Raw genomic sequence first — 18385 nt, forward strand, 5'->3', positions numbered from 1 at the left:
GGAGAATTAGGTAAAAGTTAGGGTTCGCGGAGCATGAGCTTAATTTTCAGCCCCACTCCCGGTGAGATCTTCCTCTGTTGATTTTGATTGAAGAGTTTTATTGGAGTTTTGACTTGAACGATGTGGGCAATATTTCGCATCTCTATGCAAATATGGAGCATTTGTGGTTTAGTACTCGGAAATTCCCCGCTCTTATGGAACCTTGTGAATGATCTTCAGCCGAATCTTCTCCTTCATATCTCCGGTAGTTATTCTCCAACCAATGAGTGCGCTCTAAATGAGAGCATAATGCTGGATGATCAATGCTAAATGGGACTCCCTGCAGGGGGATTTGCCTCGGATAAGTAAGCTTTTGGTGGAATAAATCGGAACATCCAGCAAGTTTGGATGTGAAGGTTGAAAGATCCGGGGCAGTTTTAGTCATAAATACTCACAAAGTACACATGACACCACCTTGGAAGGTCATACACGCCTTTTGAGTTTAAGAAGGATGTTATTATCAAATAAATATGACTTTCCCCCATGCTTCACGTGAGCGAGGGCACCTGGGGCTTCATTGGCCCTGTCACAGATAGATTTGCTCACGAGCTCCAAATGGGATAGCGTACATATTGGTAGATGAAGACAAAGCAAGCACTGAGCGTGTGTTAATTCGACTATTCGCCCATATGAGGCCGGTCGTGTATTCAATAAAGACATGCGGTAAGACACCGTTCGCTGGATGCGTTAAACAGACACAAAAGGTAAAGCAGAAGCAAAGTGAGCCATACACCACTTTAATCTATTCAAGATGGAGGATGAGGTTCCATCTTCTTGGTTCCAACCTCGCTCCAGTTGGTGCTCAGCGATGTACCGTTGCTCTCGACGTAGCTCTTCATCATAGCACGACGAGTGTCCGCATCGGCACCAGCATAGAGCTTCTTGAAGAATCCATCCACGGCATCACCACCAAAGTCCGAGTTTACAGATTCAGCATCGGAATCGTCCCCGTCAGCAGTGTCTTTTGCGTCTTTGGACTTATTCTCCTTGGAATTCTTGGCTGTCAGCGAAGACGCGACCTTGTCCCAATCCTTTGCGCCATGGCGAGATGAGGTCGGGTAGGCGGGCCCAGAAGAAACCGGCACCGATGCAGCTGGTGCAGACGGCCGATCTGTGAGCTTTGTAGCGCCGGCGGGTGCTTCAAGAGCATTCCACTTTTGGCCTGGCGTCTGCTTTTGAAGCACAATTTCAATTTTTGTGCCCATGACAGTGACCTTGGAGGCCGATGCATCAATAGATGCGTAGAGGGGATCGAGGGTGAAATCATATTCGGAGCCAGACGGAAGAGGGAATTGGAGGGATATCTGCAAATGCATGTACCGGTTAGCTCGTGCACTTCATCGGGGATACAAATAATGATGCGATTAACTTACCGAGTCACCCTTCAGCTCAGTCTCGACTTTATCCTTTTGCACATTCTTCACATATAGTGTTACGACAACCGAATCCTGGGATTGGTACCATTCATGGCGGACCTTCTCCGCAGCAGGTGCGACAACATTGCTTGCAGTATTTTGCTCAGAGGTGTTCATCTTTGTCTCTGTCGATGAAGATGCAGCTCCGGACGCAGGCTGGGCAGCCGGTGATTTCTCAACGTCTGATTTTCCGGACTTGAGTCTTTCCCATTCAGCCTTCAACTCCTTCTCCGTTGGAACATGAATATCGGTAGGGTATTCAAGAACGGAGACGACCGTCTTCTCATCACCCTCCAGCTCACTTAGCTTCCGGCGAACCTTCATCATCCAAATCGGCAACTCAGCACTGTATCCATCCTTCTTGGTCCACCCACCGGCCATTGCACTCTGGATACCCTGGGACTTATCAACAGGCTGAGGTGGGCCACCTGTCTTGGCCTCTATCTGCTCAAAGATGAAGTGGGCATCGCCGTACCGCTCCAGCTGGAAGAGGATTATGCCGCGTCGCATCTGTGCAGACAGGATGAGCTCCCGCTTGCCCCGCTCGTGGGCAAGAAACACAGCAATCTCAGCATCGCGCAGTGCAGCAGTTCGATTAGGACCACCGTCGGCAGGCTTGAGGCGAGAATAGGCGGTTGAGCGGTGGATGTAGTATGCTGGGGCGCGGGGTAACTCGCTTAAGGCACGAGTGAAGTGTTGGATTGCGAGGGGAGCATTTGACTCGGCGAGGGCCTTCTCACCCTGTGACGCGGAGTTCATCGTGATGGCAATAAATATTTAAATCGGTTGTGTATCTCCAGGTCGCGAACGAGGGAAAGAGGGGACGTATTCTTGGCAAGGATCGTGCTGTAGTTAGGGGCTTGCTTGGGAAAGTATTAGAGGTAAAGTTGGAAGCTTTGCGATTGCATGTAGGACAGTATCAAAGGACTTGAGTACCTACTATGTACTAGACTGGACAAATCAGTGAATGAGGATGCGTCAAAAAACAATCGGAAATCCTAAGTCCGATATTCTACAGCTTTCTCCGCTAGAGCTTCGATTACGCTCGATTACGTAATGCGGAGATGAGGCTCCCCCACAGCTACAAGGCAGATAACTGGAAAATTTACGCTGTCCGAGAATATATGCATTTGTACTATGTACTGAGTTGGAAGACTCTGTTATTATTAATTATTGGGAAAGTATGGCACCAAGCACTCTCAGACTTTCATGTTAGCTTTCACAGGAGCTGTTCATTACCAAATTTCTTAGCGTAAAGGCCAAGAGCCCGGATTGGCCAATAGAACTTGTAGTTGGGGTAGGAGATCATGCTAGGACAGGTCAGTTTCATATACTTTATAAATTAGAGATTAGGACTTACCATGACTGGTTGAAGACGCCCTCAATGGCTTCCTGCAACCACTCGCCATTGGCTTGCTGCCGCGACATCAGCAGCTTCATGGCCTTCTCAAGGGGCTCCTTGTGGGGATATTGAGCTTCCAGCAAAGCTAGACAGGCCCAAGCGGTTTGGCACACTTGGGATTTCTCATGTTGGACGTATACATGCTTTTCGCTGCTAAGATAAGATTCACCCCAGCCGCCGTCTTCCTTCTGTTTGGATAGGAGGAAGTCACAGCCACGGCGAGAGTTCTCGCTGGTCTCATAAGTCTCGCCAATACTGGACAGACTCTCGAGCGCAAACATCGCGGCATAGGTGAAGCAAATACCCCAAGATCCGTACCAACTTCCATCAGCCCGCTGAACACGTTTGATGTAGACAACGGCCTTGTCCTTGGCGGCCTTGATCTCAGCCGCACGGTAGTCGGGGTAAAACTTGCTGAAAAGAGACAACGCTGTCACCGAAGCTGTTGTGCACTCTGGGTAGTCGTATCCGATCATGATTCCACCGAAAACTTCGGCAGCGTTCAGCCATTCAACCTTTGGGGATGCACGGGTAGTCTCGTACTCAGTGAAGCCACCAGTGGGGTTCTGCATCAACAACAGACAGTCAACGCTGTCCTTAAGACGGTCTAGAGAGATAAGCTTAGGGAAGTTGTGCATTTCCTGCAGCTGGATAGTGGATCGAAGACCCTCAGCAGTACAATCACTGACTGTGTATCCCTGTGTCTTGGTACTGAAAGGCCAAGCACCTTTGCGGTGCTGACGATAGCATTTTTCTTGATCTGGCACGTTCTCACGCAGCTGATGGTCCTCAATGAACTCCAGGGCCTTTGTCAACATGGGCCGCCATTTCGGGTCATCAGCAAGTCCAGCGACCACAACCGCCTGGGTGACAAATGTTGTGTCCCACACCTGGACGCCGTTGGTACCATTTGCCAACATACCCTCACCCTTGAGCCACATGTAGTCATTGAGTCGCTCACGGTGCCGACGCACAGAATAGCTGTCGGGACCATCATGAATATAGCATGCAACCATGTTCATAGGGTTGTTAACAGGTCCCAGACCTGCGTAATCGGTGTTCTCGTCTTCCATACGGATCAGCTCCCAAGTCCAGTCTTCGGCTCGTTTGGTAATTGCCTTGAGTCGGAGGAACGGGTTCCAAACCCGGACTAGTAGCTCGTTGAGGCCATTCAAAAGCCAGGTCTTGGGGTAGTAATTGTCGGCCGGGTGAATAGAATTGCGGTGTTGAGCAAAGTTGATAGAGTCATATGGTTGAGTGTAGAGTTCCTCACGAAGCTGTCTGGTCAAATCATTGAGAGGGAAAGACCACTTCTTGGACCAGATGTAAGACATAGGCAAAAAGACCTGGCGCATATGAATCCACCAACGCCAAGGGGCAAATGGAACCCAGTCGGGAAGAAGCCTGAAGATATCAGTTAGTAAATTTTCAAAGACTCTGGAAGCGAACACCATACCAGATCTCGGGCGGGACAGGGTTCACACCCTCCCAGTCCATAACACCCAGGACACTCAGCCAGAACTTAGCCCAGTGAGGTCCGTAAACAGCGCCGCCAAACTTGTGCAGCAGACCACGAGCTTTGATCATACGTGGGTCATCTTCGTGGGCACCAACCAATCGCAAAGCGACATAGTTCATGGAAGTGCCGAAGCATGAACTGTGAGCTTCAATGTGCAAACCCCAGCCACCATCTTCGGGGTTTTGGCGGGCAAACAAATAACGCTTGATCTCTGCAGCGTATTCTGGGGGGATGGGAGTATTGGTCACATAATAGGTGATCAAAATACCCGGAAGAAGGAACATAGGACCTCCATATTCACAAGCCCAATTACCAGGCTCCAATTGAAGTTTTGAGAAGAAAGACAAGCCATTCTCTGCTGCTTGGAGAGGTGTTTTGGCCTCTGGCAAGATTGGGAGACCCTGATGAAAAACATGTTAGAGATTACACCATTGAGTTAAAAGCATGAGCACATACTGTTGGGAGTCCCATATGATACTTTTCAGCAACTGTCTGTAGCCAGGCGGAGTTCTCTGTGTCGGATTCAAGATATCGCCAAGTCTGGCGACCTTCTTCATTGACCAACCGCCAGCGAGTGTAGTCGGTCTTTGGGTCGCCATTCTCATCAGGTTTAAGGTGGCCCTGAGCGTCTGTCCTCCAGGGACCGATAGGAGAAGCCATGATTGTTATTTGGTCAACTTCTCCGGGTTCAATGGGAGAAGTCAAGCTGTGGCCTGGGAAGCGGAATTGATAGCCTTGGATCACCTTTAAAGTGGGTCGTGGCTGCCCCTGGGGTAGCTGAGTCAGCGGTCTCAAACCTGCACGGTACAATAAAGTACGCGTTGAATTTCCAGATGATGTAGGATTCGATAGTGTATTGTTTTTTTTATTCTTTTCGCCTCTTACATGTAAAAGACATGGGGAAAACTATTCTGGTGTTGTGAAGTAAAATAGTTATAGGTGAGGTGGTTGGACCTGGGAATTGATGACAGCCAAAAGGGGTTGATACACACAGTAACACACTTGTAGTGACATCAAAGTAAAGACCAATGAGCAATTGTTTCCAATGGCACAATTCCAAATCAAGAATTTAGATTGTTAGAGTAATGTTCAATCCGGAGTATTGGAATCGCCGCTATGGCAGAATAAGTTCCATCTATTACTTAGTATGGACTTGGTCACGTTTTTGTCCCATCTAGGACTACACCTCAATCCATCGTCTTTTGATTCTATACAACCAGTACTTTAAACTTCAGAAAGGCACTGTCATCAATTCCACTGAGTTTGTCCATGCCCGAAGAATCCAGCTCAGAGACCACGGTGCGCGCCTACATCGACAATGTCCTCACGGCTTTACTCCAAGAACTTTCGCTGCCACAGTCCCAAGGACGGCCCTCAATCACTCTGCGGCGCAGATCAAATCCAACAGGATACACAATAAACCAGCAAAATGGTGCACTGGAAGCAGTTCAACCAGTAGTATCATATCGCACCTACTCCTGGCCAGGGAACTCGTCATTTGAAGCATGGAGGTTCAGTATGAGCTTCCATTTTCATGGTACTTGTTTTGGTTTGGACATATGACATGCTGAATCAAATACCCTCATATAGCAGCTATCATTCGAATCTTGGCGGTTATTGATGAGGCGATACGAATGGGTCAAATTATTTCAAAGAGGTGAGCCGTTTCACATGTTCCCCACCATCGAGGCAATACTGATCGCTGCACCAGGGATATATTTTATATCGACCCGGCATACTTCAAATCACAGCATATCGTTGATAGAATTGTGGATGACCTTGCATACACTATCGGGGTGGATCGGATGGCGTTGAATGTTGTGGGTTCCTATTGGACCCAGGCGATAATGGAGGGAGTATGCTCACGCTTGGTAGGAAGCAGCAGGGAAAGGACTGGTGACTGGGTCCTTTGTCCTCAAGCACGATTCACAGCTCTTGCTAGATGCTGGATCTTCTTTCCAGGTAAAAGAAGCACCAGGAGTCTGGGAGTCGGGCTTTGAATCTGACAGAGCCAGGACACCTTGATTCCTCGGATCCAAGAAAGCGACGAAATTGATATCTCTGGTACTCGCTGGGTGCTCGTTATTGAAAAAGAAGTATATCCTGCAGATCTCAAAGCATTGTCACGGGATACCTGGGCTGGCTGACAGATACCAGGCAGTGTTCCACCGGCTCGCAAGAAATAATTATCATATGACAGCTCTTGCGGGAAAAGGCATTCTAATCACCGTGGGCCTGAAGTTTCCAGTCTCTATGCTCATGAATCGCAACTGATTGATCGTGAAACAGGGCAAAGGATATCCTGATATCTGCACGCGTGTATTCGTCCGACGGATCTTCGATCACGCATCCAATAACAATGGGCGACCGCCGCCAATTTATGCACTCGTAGATGGAGATCCCGATGGCATATCGGTCATGTCGACGTACAAGTATGGGTCGGTGGCGCACGCTCACGAGAATGCAAGACTTACCTTGCCCGGATTGAAGTATCTTGGAATCCGAGTATCAGATGCAGTCATGGACTCTGGGGTTTCGCAGAACGTCCTTCTCTCTTTAAGTTCCAGGGACCGCAGGAAGATTCAGTGCATGCTATGCAATAGTCCCATCTGGGCAGATAACGGACCGGAACCTGAGTGGCGTGTGGAGTTGCAGAGAATGTTGATGCTGAACGTGAAGGCAGAGATCGAGACACTCTATGAGCAAGACGGTGGCATTGAAGGATGGATTGATCGAAAGATGTTCCGATAGGCATAAAGTATACTTATTCAAGGGCCACTGCTTCTGGGATAATAAGCATCTCATATAAAGCATATGGACTACCGAGACCAAATGATTAATGGAAAAATCTCACGCTCTCGTTTTTAGTCGTTAGACATACAAACTGTACACAAACAAACGATGCCCAAGCAATGCAAAGCCAAACCCCACCAACTGACGCCTAGTGATCAACCTGTGTCCTTCATCGTTATCAATTTTCGCAAAAGAAATCCTTTCAAAGTCCCAGTCCCTTCCGAACCTCATCCCGAACCTTCTGCTCGTATTCGGGTCTCCGCTCACGCCACATCTTTGCCGCCTCAACATTCGCGGGACTCTCATCGTTGGGCTCGGCAAGCATGCTCATGACGGAAATGAGAATCTTCTCCACGCTTTGAATGGGCGACCAGCGCTCCGAGGCATGTTCGTAGTGGTTCGGGTCGTCGCCGGGAGGGTGCAGGATGGAGATGCAGACTGTGCCATTGGGATAGACTAAGATATCAAAGATCGAATCAGTAATCGCTCGGTATTCCGATCAATACCTGGTGGATACAGGGTATCAAAAATGATACGCGCTGCGGGGAAAGATTTACCGTTGGGGTGCCACACTCCGCCGCCGACAAACTTCATGGTTGGCGGGCTGAGAGGATAGTCTTTGGGGAACTTGAGCTCGGCTGCGAATACTCCACCCTCGAAGGGGGTGCCTCCAGGGCCCTCGATAAGGGCCTCCCAGTAGAACATGTCATCCTCTGACACTGGACCCGCAGTGATACCTTCTGGTGGGTTTGTGGAGAGGTTCTTATATTCGTGAAACAAACGCTTTTGAGCGACTGTAGAAGCCATTTTGTGGAGTTTGGATGTTGGTCCAGAAGATCGAGGTCTGAGAGATTTGGGCTTTTGTTGAAGAAAGTGGGTTTGGGTTGGGTTTCGAGAGGTGGCAAAAGGTGGAGTTCCGCCGAGAGTGCGGAGAGAGAGGGATCAAGAGGTTGCGGTCAACTGGAAGCGAAGACGATGTCGTGACTCTGGTAGAGTCTGATGCAGAGGGCCAGTTGAAAAATAAATAATAGAGAATGTTCCTGGAGTGGAAAGAATAAGAAAAGTGCAAGGAGAGTTGAAGTGTGTACCCGCGGGAGCTGGGAACAGTGGGGACCGCCGTCATTGGTCTGCCCCGCGTCGATCCCAGGTAGAAGACAAAGAAATTATAAGAGATTATCTACGAGGCACAATCCAATAAAATATTATGCTCCAGTCCGGGTTTTGAAGACCCAATATAAAATACATTAGAGAGATTTCCTATCATACAAGGTTATAGAGCCTTAATCGTTATTCAAACCAGTCAGAGATCAAACCAGTCAGAGATGGATCCTCCTTCTCCAGAATCTCCTGAGTCATCCCAAGGATCTTCATCCCAGACGTCTTCTTGCGTTTTTTCTTCGGGCCATGCATCTCCGGTGGCACCAGGTTGTTCCTGCCCATGGTCACTTGTAGGTGCCTGGCTGTCTTGTCCACCGGACATGCCGCGTTGCATAGCTTCGTATCCAGCCATTGTACCGGCACCAGTTACGCCTGCTGCCATGCCTTCTGCCATCCCACCTGCTGCACCGGCTCGACCAATGGCACCTGTTGCGGCTTCGCCAATGGCTCCAGCAGTCCCAGCAGCTTCACCGGCCGCTGCACCACCGGCCGCTGCGCCACCAGCAGCCTCCCCTCCCATGCCAGGGAACCACAAAGGCATAAAGCCGAACCCGCTGCTATTGCTATGCCGGCTGAAGTAATCAAAATCTATTGTCACAGCAGTGGCTAGCACAACTGCACGCTGATCAAGTGTCATACCAGTAGCCTTGGTCACTTCGGTGGGCGCATTTTCAGTAGGCAGCGCTTCTGTGCTCGATCCAGCAGAGTCCATACGCAGCGCATATACACCGGTATCCGTAAAGATCTCTCGGGCGAACCCACCAAAGTTACGGTTAACGGACCCAACCAATTTGTTTTCTGCAGAGAGCAAATCGAAATCTAGAGAAAGAAATCGGGCATCGACATATGCAAACTGGTTGAATTCGCCCTCACTTGACTGAGATCCATGTGCTATCTGCATTTGCTGAGTTTTCGACAGATCTGACCCTGAGAGCGGGAATTTTTGGGCACCCATGTCTGTCGCTGGGTTCGGAGACTGATGATATGTGAAGATGTTGTATTTCCGGCGTAGGGGTGCCCACTCTTGTTGACTTTCACCAATTATTCGCATCTGATCGAAGCTCAGTGGTGAAATGCGCGGATTCGAAGCTGCGTTCGCTGAGACAAGGGACCCAGGTGTGGTATTTTGGATAGCAGTGGAGGAAGTGTAGGCACTTGTGGTAACGTCGAGAGGATCATAGACTTTGATTCGAGAATTGATCCAAGAAAATGGTCGATGGAACTGCATTCGTTAGCCACAATACTTCAGTCCGGGATCAATAGCCTTACACGCAAAACTTCATTGTCATGGCGATCGAAAACATGTGTCACGAAGCTTCGGTGGGTGCGAAACATTTGACGCGAGATGGTGTTGGTCATTCCCTTCTCTTGCTCCGCCATGTACCCGATGTGATTACCTTGCGCATCCATAATAACATATTTGTTTGCTTGTTCGAAGCCACTGTCAAGAAAAAGACGTTAGCCACACGACCGTGCGCTAGTAGGCTTGACTCCAGACTCACATCATAAGGTTCATCATTTCTAGTTGTCTCTGAACTACCAGCCCAGAGTTTGCTAATATTTGAGTCGCGGGATGGTTCTCCTTGAGCACCCCATTCGGGTCCTCTGGCATGTACACGGGGGGAGAGGAGTGTGTTTTTTGAAGGATCATAATTAAGATTGGGCCCATCTTGAGGCTGAGGTACCGCAGTTTCTGAAGGATTTGGTGATTCGGGCGTTTCAGGCTCCTCCGATGTTTTTCTGGTGGGTTGCTTTTGCTGTGGTCTGAAGATACCGCGAGAGCCACGAGTATTCCTGCTCCTTAGCGTCGAGTATGCTTGCTGAGAGGGGACATTTCGTAAAGGAACTATACGGAGTCTGATTCCCCACATATTTATGTGAGCTGCCAATTCTTAGGCGCGGTGCAGGATCGAGATGCGATGTAAACGGAAAGTGAGTGGGCGCAAAGAAGTCTTGCAATGACGGAAGTTTGCGGCGGAATTAAGCGGAGATAGCGCTATGCCGATCGTGGTAATCGCTCAAGCCAGTACATACAATTGTAGATGACTCGGCGAGCTCCTGTAGTTCAGCACCACGATTCTTGAGTCAACTTGGACAACAGATGGTATCCTTCAAAAACATGAACTATAAATTGAGTTTGATCTTTCTCGACCTTGGAAACAAAATGGTTTCTGTCACCCAATGCAGGAGCATTGAAACACATCAATGTTATTTGGCTTACAACACGATTATTGATCGCGGTATGAACAAGAAACCAGCAAGCGGAAACTACCTACCCATCTTACTAGTAGGTATCTGCCTAGTTAGGTGCTGATATTTAATCCGTGGTGAATCGAAACCAAGTCAAAGTCTTCATTATGTCCTTTGGTTTGTCTTTGTTGTACCAGAAAAGAGGTAGTGGGAAAGAAAACACGCTAAATTCATATTTGCGGACGGTAACCCAGACCTGCAGCGAAAAACCCTTTTGTAGTGGAAGGCCTTCAGCCCCAGATAGAGGTGCCGGTGATATAAAGAGTATGCCTCGAAATGCCTCAATAGGCCATAAATTGCTCACAGCAGTCCCTTGCGAGCCAATTCGATTTTCCGTAGCGCTTCGCCCGCTTTAAATCCCCCTTTCGACACGCAGATCGCACTGCCTTCTCCTAGTTCCACCTTTTCTTCGACATCGGGGTGTGGGCATGGGCAATGATGTGGGACGCTCACACAAGCGAGGGTTCCAGGGCAAAGGTAGTTGCTGCATTGAGCTGCGAGAGGACTTATTGTCAGCGAATTTGAAGCAGGTAATTAATTCATCTTTGAAACATTGTATTATTCCACATACCTTGACTCCAAGAGTTCTGGTACCGAACACTATCGCTTGGGACATCCTGGGGGCCTTGGCGATGACCTTGCTGTTGTTGGTTGTTCCCAAACATCTGGTCGAAGAAGTTGAACTGGGCCTGGGCAACAGCCACTAGCATGAAAAGAGCCCACACAGTCTGGAGAATAGACCTCATCATGGTGCAATGGACAAAAACTCAAGTATGATCAAAATGATGGTGGTCGAGAGTCGAGACCGCCCGACGCGAAGTCAAGTATAGATGAAGCCAGCTTACGGCCCGCACACGTGACGCCAAGCCTCCGAGAAAAAGTTCCCCTTTGGAGCTTCAACTTCCGCAACCCCAGACAGACTATCCTCAATTGCCCAACAATGCTGCAACCTAGGTTCCTGACGCCTCTCCGGGCGCTGGAGCGAGCCTTCGCCCCATCCATCAGATCGACTCCCAGTCTCTGCCAGCCACAATCCCTCATCACACGAACGCTCTCAGCAGGCCTCACTCTCCCGAAAACCACACCCACACCCTCCCTCCTCCCATTCTCCCAAGTGCGTTACGCCTCCCACGCCTCCCAGGGAACTGCCAACAGACACTCGCGCGATCCCGCCGGTAAGCGTCTCGGCGCGAAGCGCTCCGGCGGCGAATACGTCGTTCCCGGCTGCATCATCTTCAAACAGCGCGGCTCGTTATGGTTCCCCGGTGATAACTGCGCCATGGGCCGTGACCACACCATCTACGCTACTCAAGCTGGTTACGTCCGATACTACCTCGACCCCTTGCAGCACCCCGACCGCAAGTACATTGGAGTTGTTTTCGACAAGGAGGATAAGCTGCCGTACCCGCGTAATGCGCCCAGCCGGCGCAGGTTGAACATGGTGTCGACTCCGCGAATCGAGCCTGTTGCCCAGCAGTCGGACTTGGTGGTCAAGATTGATGAGAATGGCACTCAAGTTGGATCCGTGGAGGCTGCTAATGCCGAGACTGGCCCGCAACTTCGTCCCGGATATATGTACCGTGAGGCCAATTGGGTGATCGGTCGTGCTGCTGAGCAGGCTGGAGTCTTCGCTAAGCCCTATGATAACCGGAACCGGTGGCTTGCGTGGAGGAAGCGCCAGGCTCGTGCTGAGCGGGCTGCCCAGATGAAGAGTTTGAAGGGTGGCAAGAAGGCCGGCAAGAAGGCGGCCAAATAAGTGTGCATCATGTAATCCATTCGATCTTGGACTTCTGTAGCGATATGAGGGTTTGTCTCCGGTGTTTCTCTGTATTATAGAAAGATTTTCCTTCAATGATATCTCCACCTGTATCATGACCTGTTCCACAAATGATACCTAACCATTGAAACTGCGATGAGAAAGGCGGGTTCGCAGCTCACACATGTCTGTTTAAAGCTCGTTGAGCGGGTATACGAGGGTCCTGGCGTGCACTATATCCAGCGGGTTGAACCTTGGGAGGTCTGTTTAACAGCACTGTGAAGCAAGAGCTCAAGTTTTGATATCCTGGGGGATTGTTCGGATTAATTAAGTGGCTATTATAATGGAACAATCCATGGCAGTATAATTTCCGGATTCTCCAAGGAGAATTTGCGAGAAACAAGGTTTGATAAAACATATGTGCAGCTTAAGATCGATGCAGGGTTTGAGCAAGTTTGAACTGCGGTGAGTATAAGGCTGAAGCACAAAATCCAACTGGATAACAGAAACGGAACAGCACTGGTCGTATTGGTGGACAGTATTAAGTCCTATTCCAGCAGCCCAGGTAAAACATAGTTCGAAGTGAAATTCCACAGCCAAGACGAGTCCTGAGTGTGGAAAGCAGCCCCGGTATACCAAGTATTGCGATAACCCTGCAAAGCATACAAATCGTTGTAAAATCCATCTCTGATCTCATCTGGAGACACAGTCAACTCAAACGGAGCATGGCTATTATACGCCACGAACCCTGGGCTACCGGGTACTTTTTCTGCCAGCCCATTGGCCTGGAGTGCCCTAACGTAAGAAAGAATCTCGTATTGAACATCCTCGTCAGGTATAGCGGACGGACTGCCATATTTGATATCAAAAACACCGTCAATTGCCGTAGGCGTGACACCGTAAACACCCGGTAACTTGGGGACGTTGTATGGTGTGTCAGCGCTAATGGAATAGGAATAGAAATTCGCTGGCAGCCCGGTGTTGTTCACCAAGCTGGTATAGTAGCCTGTGTTCATGAATTTGCCGAAGATGTTGGATTCTCGTCTATCCAGGTCAAAGGGATACATGTTGTCAAGTTTCTGTGGGATGGCAATCAGAAGCTTCTTTGCTTTCACTTTTTGGTACCCGGTTGGTGTTTTGACGATCAGTTCCACTCCTTCATGATTCCTTTGTGTTGTGCTGACCACGACACTACTAAGCAAGACATCTGGCTGAAGCAGCTGTGTTGCATGATCATAGATCTCGTGATTGTCCATATTTGCTGAGATCAAGAAGCCAATAGAAATATCACGGACGACGTCTGTCCCGAAGTTCTTGAACACATACAAAGTGGTCTGCTCCAGATTGTCGCCGAGACCCTGACCGAAGTTGGTAATTGCAAGTGTGGCATTGGCAATCTCGGGGTACTTTTTGATGAAATTGCCGAACGGCAGTAGTAAGTCTTCAGGAACAGGGTCTGGAAGAAAGAAGCCCTGCTCTATATCTGGGTATTTTGCAAGTTGCTCCACATATGCCTCCAGACCAGATTTGGGATTCGGCCTGGTGTAGTTGAAAGGCTTAGCAGTCTGTGAATCCAAGTAGTATGCATGACTAGGAGCGACGAAAGCATTGTCCGTGATTTTCCAGGGTACGTCAAGTCGGTCGAAGTAATCCTTGACGAACTGTTGGTTGTGGAATACCTGGACACCGTAGTCGACCGTCTGGTTGGTGAGCGGATCCTGGTAAGTATTGGTTTGACCACCTAGAATGGCTTCTTTCTCAATCAAGATGGTCGATTTGCCTGCGTCGTGGAGTTTCACTGCGGCGAAGGTTCCTGCGGCCCCGCCGCCTATAATAGCAACATCGCGAAAGATAGTATTGTCTTCACATTGGCAGAATGAAGCGAGGGCAAGCCCCCAAACGAGAGACCACCACGCCTGTCGAACCATGGATGCAGTCAGTTCTGATTGCCGAATGACTTGGTTGCTGAGCTGTTGAGCTGGTAGGATCCAATGGGTTTTGGTGGGTTAAGATTCCGGCAGCCCGTTTTGTTTTGATTTTTTTTCTACCTTCCAAGAACCTTGAATCCAAATGTTGTCATTCTTTGTGTCACGGAAGTATGTATTAGCCAGGCGAGTATACTATTCGTTATCTGATTATACAGGATCCACCAGCTTGTCATTTCGGGCCCCCTGTCCAGCATTCCTGTATATGGCTGATGAATTGTTTATTGCAGTGTTGAAATGAATTCTAGGAGCTTGAGCCTCTGGAAGATGAAGATTTTGTTGCTCCTGTGATGTGAATGATTTACCTGCAGGAGAGAACTGACATTGCAATCTATACCTCACTGACTCATCGAGAATTCTTCCGAAATTGGTGGCTTTTCTCGGTGGAAAGACGAAAGGAACCTTCGTTTACTAATAGAATGACCCCGGGCTTCGCAGCTTCAGGATCTATGTGTGAGAACAGAGAATCTGCAATGCTTGAGGGATTTAATGGCGAAAGGTTGACACATGTTAGTAATAACTTGTGATCTGAACAGCCCTGGAGTTACATGCATTTGCCCGGAGAATCTTCTATCATGGCGAACATCGAAATCTACTACACCATCAAACCTTGAAACCCCCTCCGAGTAGTCAATTGGAGGGGGGTTTTTTCTTTCAAGGTAGCAATTGCATCCTTTAACCTCATATTATGCCATTGGAATGCTCATCGGATCATATTTTCTCATTTTGTGCTTTTCATATCACTTTTCATATCCCCAACCCGGGAGAAAGCCCAATCTCCGTGGTGGCTTTTCATTCCAGAATGGTACATTCACCATTAAATAAAGAGCCTACACCAAACCTCGGGAAAGGTCAATTCGGTCCAAAGGCATCCACATGAGGAAGGGCAATTGTATCCGACCAAACCTTGGGTTGAATTTCACCGGACATCCAAACGCCGCTGAAGAGTATGAAAGGTAACCTCAAGCTGAGTTCTGATGTTGGGCTGTTGACACTTGACTGAACTAACTTTCTCAAAACTAATTCGATTCAGAGCTATTCAAGGACTGTATGTAGTTAGAGCTATGAGAAATGCGGGATTGATAGTGTCGATGTACAGAGTGATAGAGCTGAGTACGGTGGAGTACATCCACAGTTTATTAATCTATGCTCCATAGATCTGAAACTCATGTAAGCCCTAAACTAGGCCACGGGTTTCATAGATCCGAAATTGCCGGCGTTCGGTACGTAGCAAAGTGGACGCTGGATATACCCTTTCCACCCTCGTCACGAAGTTTCTATAAAGGTGAAAGATCAACACAGTCACGAATCATTGGTGCAAAATATAACTACATAACAGGGTTGAGTAATACACAAACATTATTTTCATGGATAAAACCCCACTTGACGGATGTTTATCGCTTTTATCATATTCTCGGCCTGTTTTTCCCGCGGTCCGCTCTTCCCCATCTTTGATCAGCAAGCCTCTTTTACAAGGATTCTGCATTTCAGACGCCTTCAGCGTTTTGATTTTCTCTCTATGCTTATCACTTTAGTCACTTCACGGAGTACGCCGTACCTGACAAATTGCTTTCTTCCAAGTGGGGCCTCAATCGGCTAGCTCCTCGGTCGAAATTGCTGCACTCCGGGTGGATGCCTTAACTACGGGGGCGATAAAACACTGGGCAAAGTGGAGTCAACAGAAAAGGTACCGAGTAGCTTTCGCGTAAGGCGAACGGCCTGTTAACGTGTCAAATGGGAAAAGAGCCTCAATCAATCACTAATCGAATCCACTCCAGCTTCAATCCTCAGAAAATAATTTTGATGCCATTCGTTCTCCTCGAAAACAATGCCATTGTCACACACTCAAGCGGCAAGCCCAAAACAAAGCCGAGACTCGTTCACCATGAGGATTGTACCTCAGCCTCGAGTGCTCGTGCACCCAGGACCGAGCCGGTGCCCATAGCGCCCACGGTGGCTTACCGCTAGCAACAAACGGGGGAATATTCACCCTGATTTGACCTGATTGGCTATATCGCCCACCACAGACTACTAACAGCTGATGCGCGTCACGCCTCCTATTTGCCCACTCCCTTTAGCGAATCGTGGATATTCGCGTGCCGTGCACTGTTTCAGACCTAGCGCAACCCCGCTCTCAGGTCTGGACTGGTTGTTTTAATCGAATAAACGGGGCGATGGATGAATCTTTCCTCGGCAAGGCTATTAGTCCATCGATCTGGCTACAATCGATCTCGGCACCAAACGACTAGAAGCCCCCTTGTGCCCCACACGCGAAGATTCGAGATGTGGGGTTTTTGGCTAGCACTGAACTTTCCTTAATTGCCTACATTAGTGTAGGTACGAAGCAGGTCTGACCGCGGGAAATCCTGGCGTTGGCCGGAGTTCTGGCGGCTTTTTGGCCTCCTGACCAGCATGGCTAAAGGTTTAGTAGGACCCGGGCTCCATTTATATGTACGCTTGTTCTCAGAGCTCCGGCTCTGTTAATTTCTTTTTCTTTTTTTGGTTGAGGCTCTCGGCTTATTCTAACTTCGTCATTTTGCTTGGCCTCATGGCATTGAGCCAACCAGTCAACTGGTCCTGAAGGGCTTACGGGATATACTTATTTCGTTGACACAGAGACAACCTTGAACAGACCGCAGCGATGCACTCGGGGTTGCCCCTCGTCGGGCGTAGTCTCGCTATGTTTACGCTTTCGTGTGTAATGCTGGGTCTATCTGTTATAACCGTCTCTTTCAGATGTTTTGTTCGTGGGTATCTTGTTAGGGCGTTTGGCTGGGATGATACACTTATGGTCGCAGCACTGGTATGGTTAAGACAAATTTACCCAAATAAAATCCAATCATTTGATAATAGTGCTAACATCTCATTCCCACTTTCTTATCTAGATGATCTACACTTCCCTCATCGTCTGCTGTATCATCGGCGCAAAGGATGGCGTTGGCCACCAACTAGTTGATTTCGGAACCAACATCAAACTCTACGAAGCTGCCTTGCGTGTAAGCTATGCAATCAATTTTCGGGAATGTTCATAATCATAATTCTAATCTGAAATGAATTGATAGTGGTGGTGGCTCAGTCAAATCCTCTACGTCTGGTCCTCGGCCGTGACCAAGATTTCCATCGCCGTCGCGCTCCTGCGATTAACAATTCGAAAAACGCACAGAATAATTCTATACTGCCTCATCGGGCTTTCAATCGCCAATGCCCTTCTTTTCTTTTTCGTTCTGGTTCTCGATTGTCATCCAATTTCCTATTTCTGGCGACAAGCCGATCCCACAGCGAAGGGATCCTGCGTTTCATCAACTATTCTGCTTAATATCGCCTATCTTTATAGCGCACTCACGATACTATGCGATTTCACACTGGGGATCCTGCCCATTGTTTTGGTTTGGAACCTGCAAATGAGTAGTCGGACCAAGTTTGCTGTCGGAGGAATTCTGAGCTTGGGTGCCATGTATGTGGAATTCTTGACATTGGAGAAGAGGAGATGTGGACACAGGTGCTAACAATTCTCAGTGCGAGTGTAGCGGTGGTTATCCGACTTCCGTTTCTTCACTTCTATCTGGACCGCGACTTTCTCTGTATGTTCAAAAGATTCCGTTCTGCGGTTTGATATGAAAGCAGGATGCTAATCTGGGGTATCTACTGCTAGACTCAACTTACCAAATCGCTATATGGTCTATTATCGAAACTGGCCTGGGTATTATCGCTGGAAGCCTGGTTACACTCCGTCCTCTGTTTCGCTGGTTCCTCGATGCCAGTCTTTACGGCAAGAATAAGCGATATGGAAAAAGCGGTTCTGTAAGATATCCGCTGGCTACTTTGAACGGCGACGGGACTGGGCCAAAGCTTTCCAATGACCCTAAATTCTGGCGCCCGGATATCGACGACACCAAGGGTATGGTGACGAGTGTGTCTTCACCGAGAGAACGAGGTTATGACCAAACTAATAGCAGTGAAGAACATTTGTACCCGGCTGATGGGGCGGTTCGGAATCCGTATCATGTCAGTATTCATGAGACTATCACGGTTACGGAGGTGACCCACACCAGCTTTTCTTGAGTTAGC

At 48.6% G+C, this 18385-nt stretch overlaps 9 protein-coding genes across 9 annotated transcripts; 3 read left to right on the top strand and 6 right to left on the bottom strand.

Moving 5' to 3' along the window:
* Positions 1 to 785: 785 nt before the first annotated feature.
* N7466_000524 (co-chaperone SGT1) lies at positions 786 to 2213 on the bottom strand (the record flags this gene model as incomplete). Its single annotated transcript, XM_057159922.1, has 2 exons — positions 786 to 1343; positions 1413 to 2213. The coding sequence occupies 2 exons, from the start codon at positions 2211 to 2213 to the stop codon at positions 786 to 788; spliced, it is 1359 nt and encodes a 452-aa protein (XP_057026170.1).
* A 460-nt stretch (positions 2214 to 2673) lies between these two features.
* Positions 2674 to 5035, bottom strand: N7466_000525 (terpene cyclase/mutase family protein; the record flags this gene model as incomplete). The annotated part of the gene is made up of 4 exons (XM_057159923.1): positions 2674 to 2764; positions 2815 to 4260; positions 4313 to 4776; positions 4832 to 5035. The coding sequence occupies 4 exons, from the start codon at positions 5033 to 5035 to the stop codon at positions 2674 to 2676; spliced, it is 2205 nt and encodes a 734-aa protein (XP_057026171.1).
* Positions 5036 to 5644: 609 nt separating this feature from the next.
* Positions 5645 to 7126, top strand: N7466_000526 (uncharacterized protein; the record flags this gene model as incomplete). Its single annotated transcript, XM_057159924.1, has 7 exons — positions 5645 to 5891; positions 5966 to 6032; positions 6087 to 6195; positions 6251 to 6337; positions 6391 to 6471; positions 6533 to 6604; positions 6665 to 7126. The coding sequence occupies 7 exons, from the start codon at positions 5645 to 5647 to the stop codon at positions 7124 to 7126; spliced, it is 1125 nt and encodes a 374-aa protein (XP_057026172.1).
* A 244-nt stretch (positions 7127 to 7370) lies between these two features.
* Positions 7371 to 7975, bottom strand: N7466_000527 (E2 ubiquitin-conjugating protein UBC7; the record flags this gene model as incomplete). Its single annotated transcript, XM_057159925.1, has 2 exons — positions 7371 to 7624; positions 7726 to 7975. 2 exons carry the CDS (start codon positions 7973 to 7975, stop codon positions 7371 to 7373), a joined length of 504 nt encoding a protein of 167 aa, XP_057026173.1.
* Positions 7976 to 8468: 493 nt separating this feature from the next.
* Positions 8469 to 9938, bottom strand: N7466_000528 (scramblase family protein; the record flags this gene model as incomplete). Its single annotated transcript, XM_057159926.1, has 3 exons — positions 8469 to 9548; positions 9596 to 9767; positions 9829 to 9938. 3 exons carry the CDS (start codon positions 9936 to 9938, stop codon positions 8469 to 8471), a joined length of 1362 nt encoding a protein of 453 aa, XP_057026174.1.
* Positions 9939 to 10876: 938 nt separating this feature from the next.
* On the bottom strand, positions 10877 to 11325 carry lcl2 (the record flags this gene model as incomplete). The annotated part of the gene is made up of 2 exons (XM_057159927.1): positions 10877 to 11070; positions 11148 to 11325. 2 exons carry the CDS (start codon positions 11323 to 11325, stop codon positions 10877 to 10879), a joined length of 372 nt encoding a protein of 123 aa, XP_057026175.1.
* Positions 11326 to 11516: 191 nt separating this feature from the next.
* Positions 11517 to 12332, top strand: N7466_000530 (mitochondrial 54S ribosomal protein bL27m; the record flags this gene model as incomplete). Its single annotated transcript, XM_057159928.1, has 1 exon — positions 11517 to 12332. One exon carries the CDS (start codon positions 11517 to 11519, stop codon positions 12330 to 12332), a length of 816 nt encoding a protein of 271 aa, XP_057026176.1.
* A 548-nt stretch (positions 12333 to 12880) lies between these two features.
* N7466_000531 (amine oxidase, flavin-containing superfamily) lies at positions 12881 to 14260 on the bottom strand (the record flags this gene model as incomplete). Its single annotated transcript, XM_057159929.1, has 1 exon — positions 12881 to 14260. One exon carries the CDS (start codon positions 14258 to 14260, stop codon positions 12881 to 12883), a length of 1380 nt encoding a protein of 459 aa, XP_057026177.1.
* Positions 14261 to 16958: 2698 nt separating this feature from the next.
* N7466_000532 (uncharacterized protein) lies at positions 16959 to 18379 on the top strand (the record flags this gene model as incomplete). Its single annotated transcript, XM_057159930.1, has 5 exons — positions 16959 to 17120; positions 17203 to 17313; positions 17380 to 17771; positions 17834 to 17898; positions 17970 to 18379. The coding sequence occupies 5 exons, from the start codon at positions 16959 to 16961 to the stop codon at positions 18377 to 18379; spliced, it is 1140 nt and encodes a 379-aa protein (XP_057026178.1).
* Between the last annotated feature and the right edge of the window lie 6 nt (positions 18380 to 18385).

The sequence above is a fragment of the Penicillium verhagenii genome (assembly GCF_028828195.1).
Source record: "Penicillium verhagenii strain IBT 33310 chromosome Unknown utg000002l_segment0_segment0, whole genome shotgun sequence".
In the NCBI taxonomy this organism is placed as follows: Eukaryota; Fungi; Ascomycota; class Eurotiomycetes; order Eurotiales; family Aspergillaceae; genus Penicillium; species Penicillium verhagenii.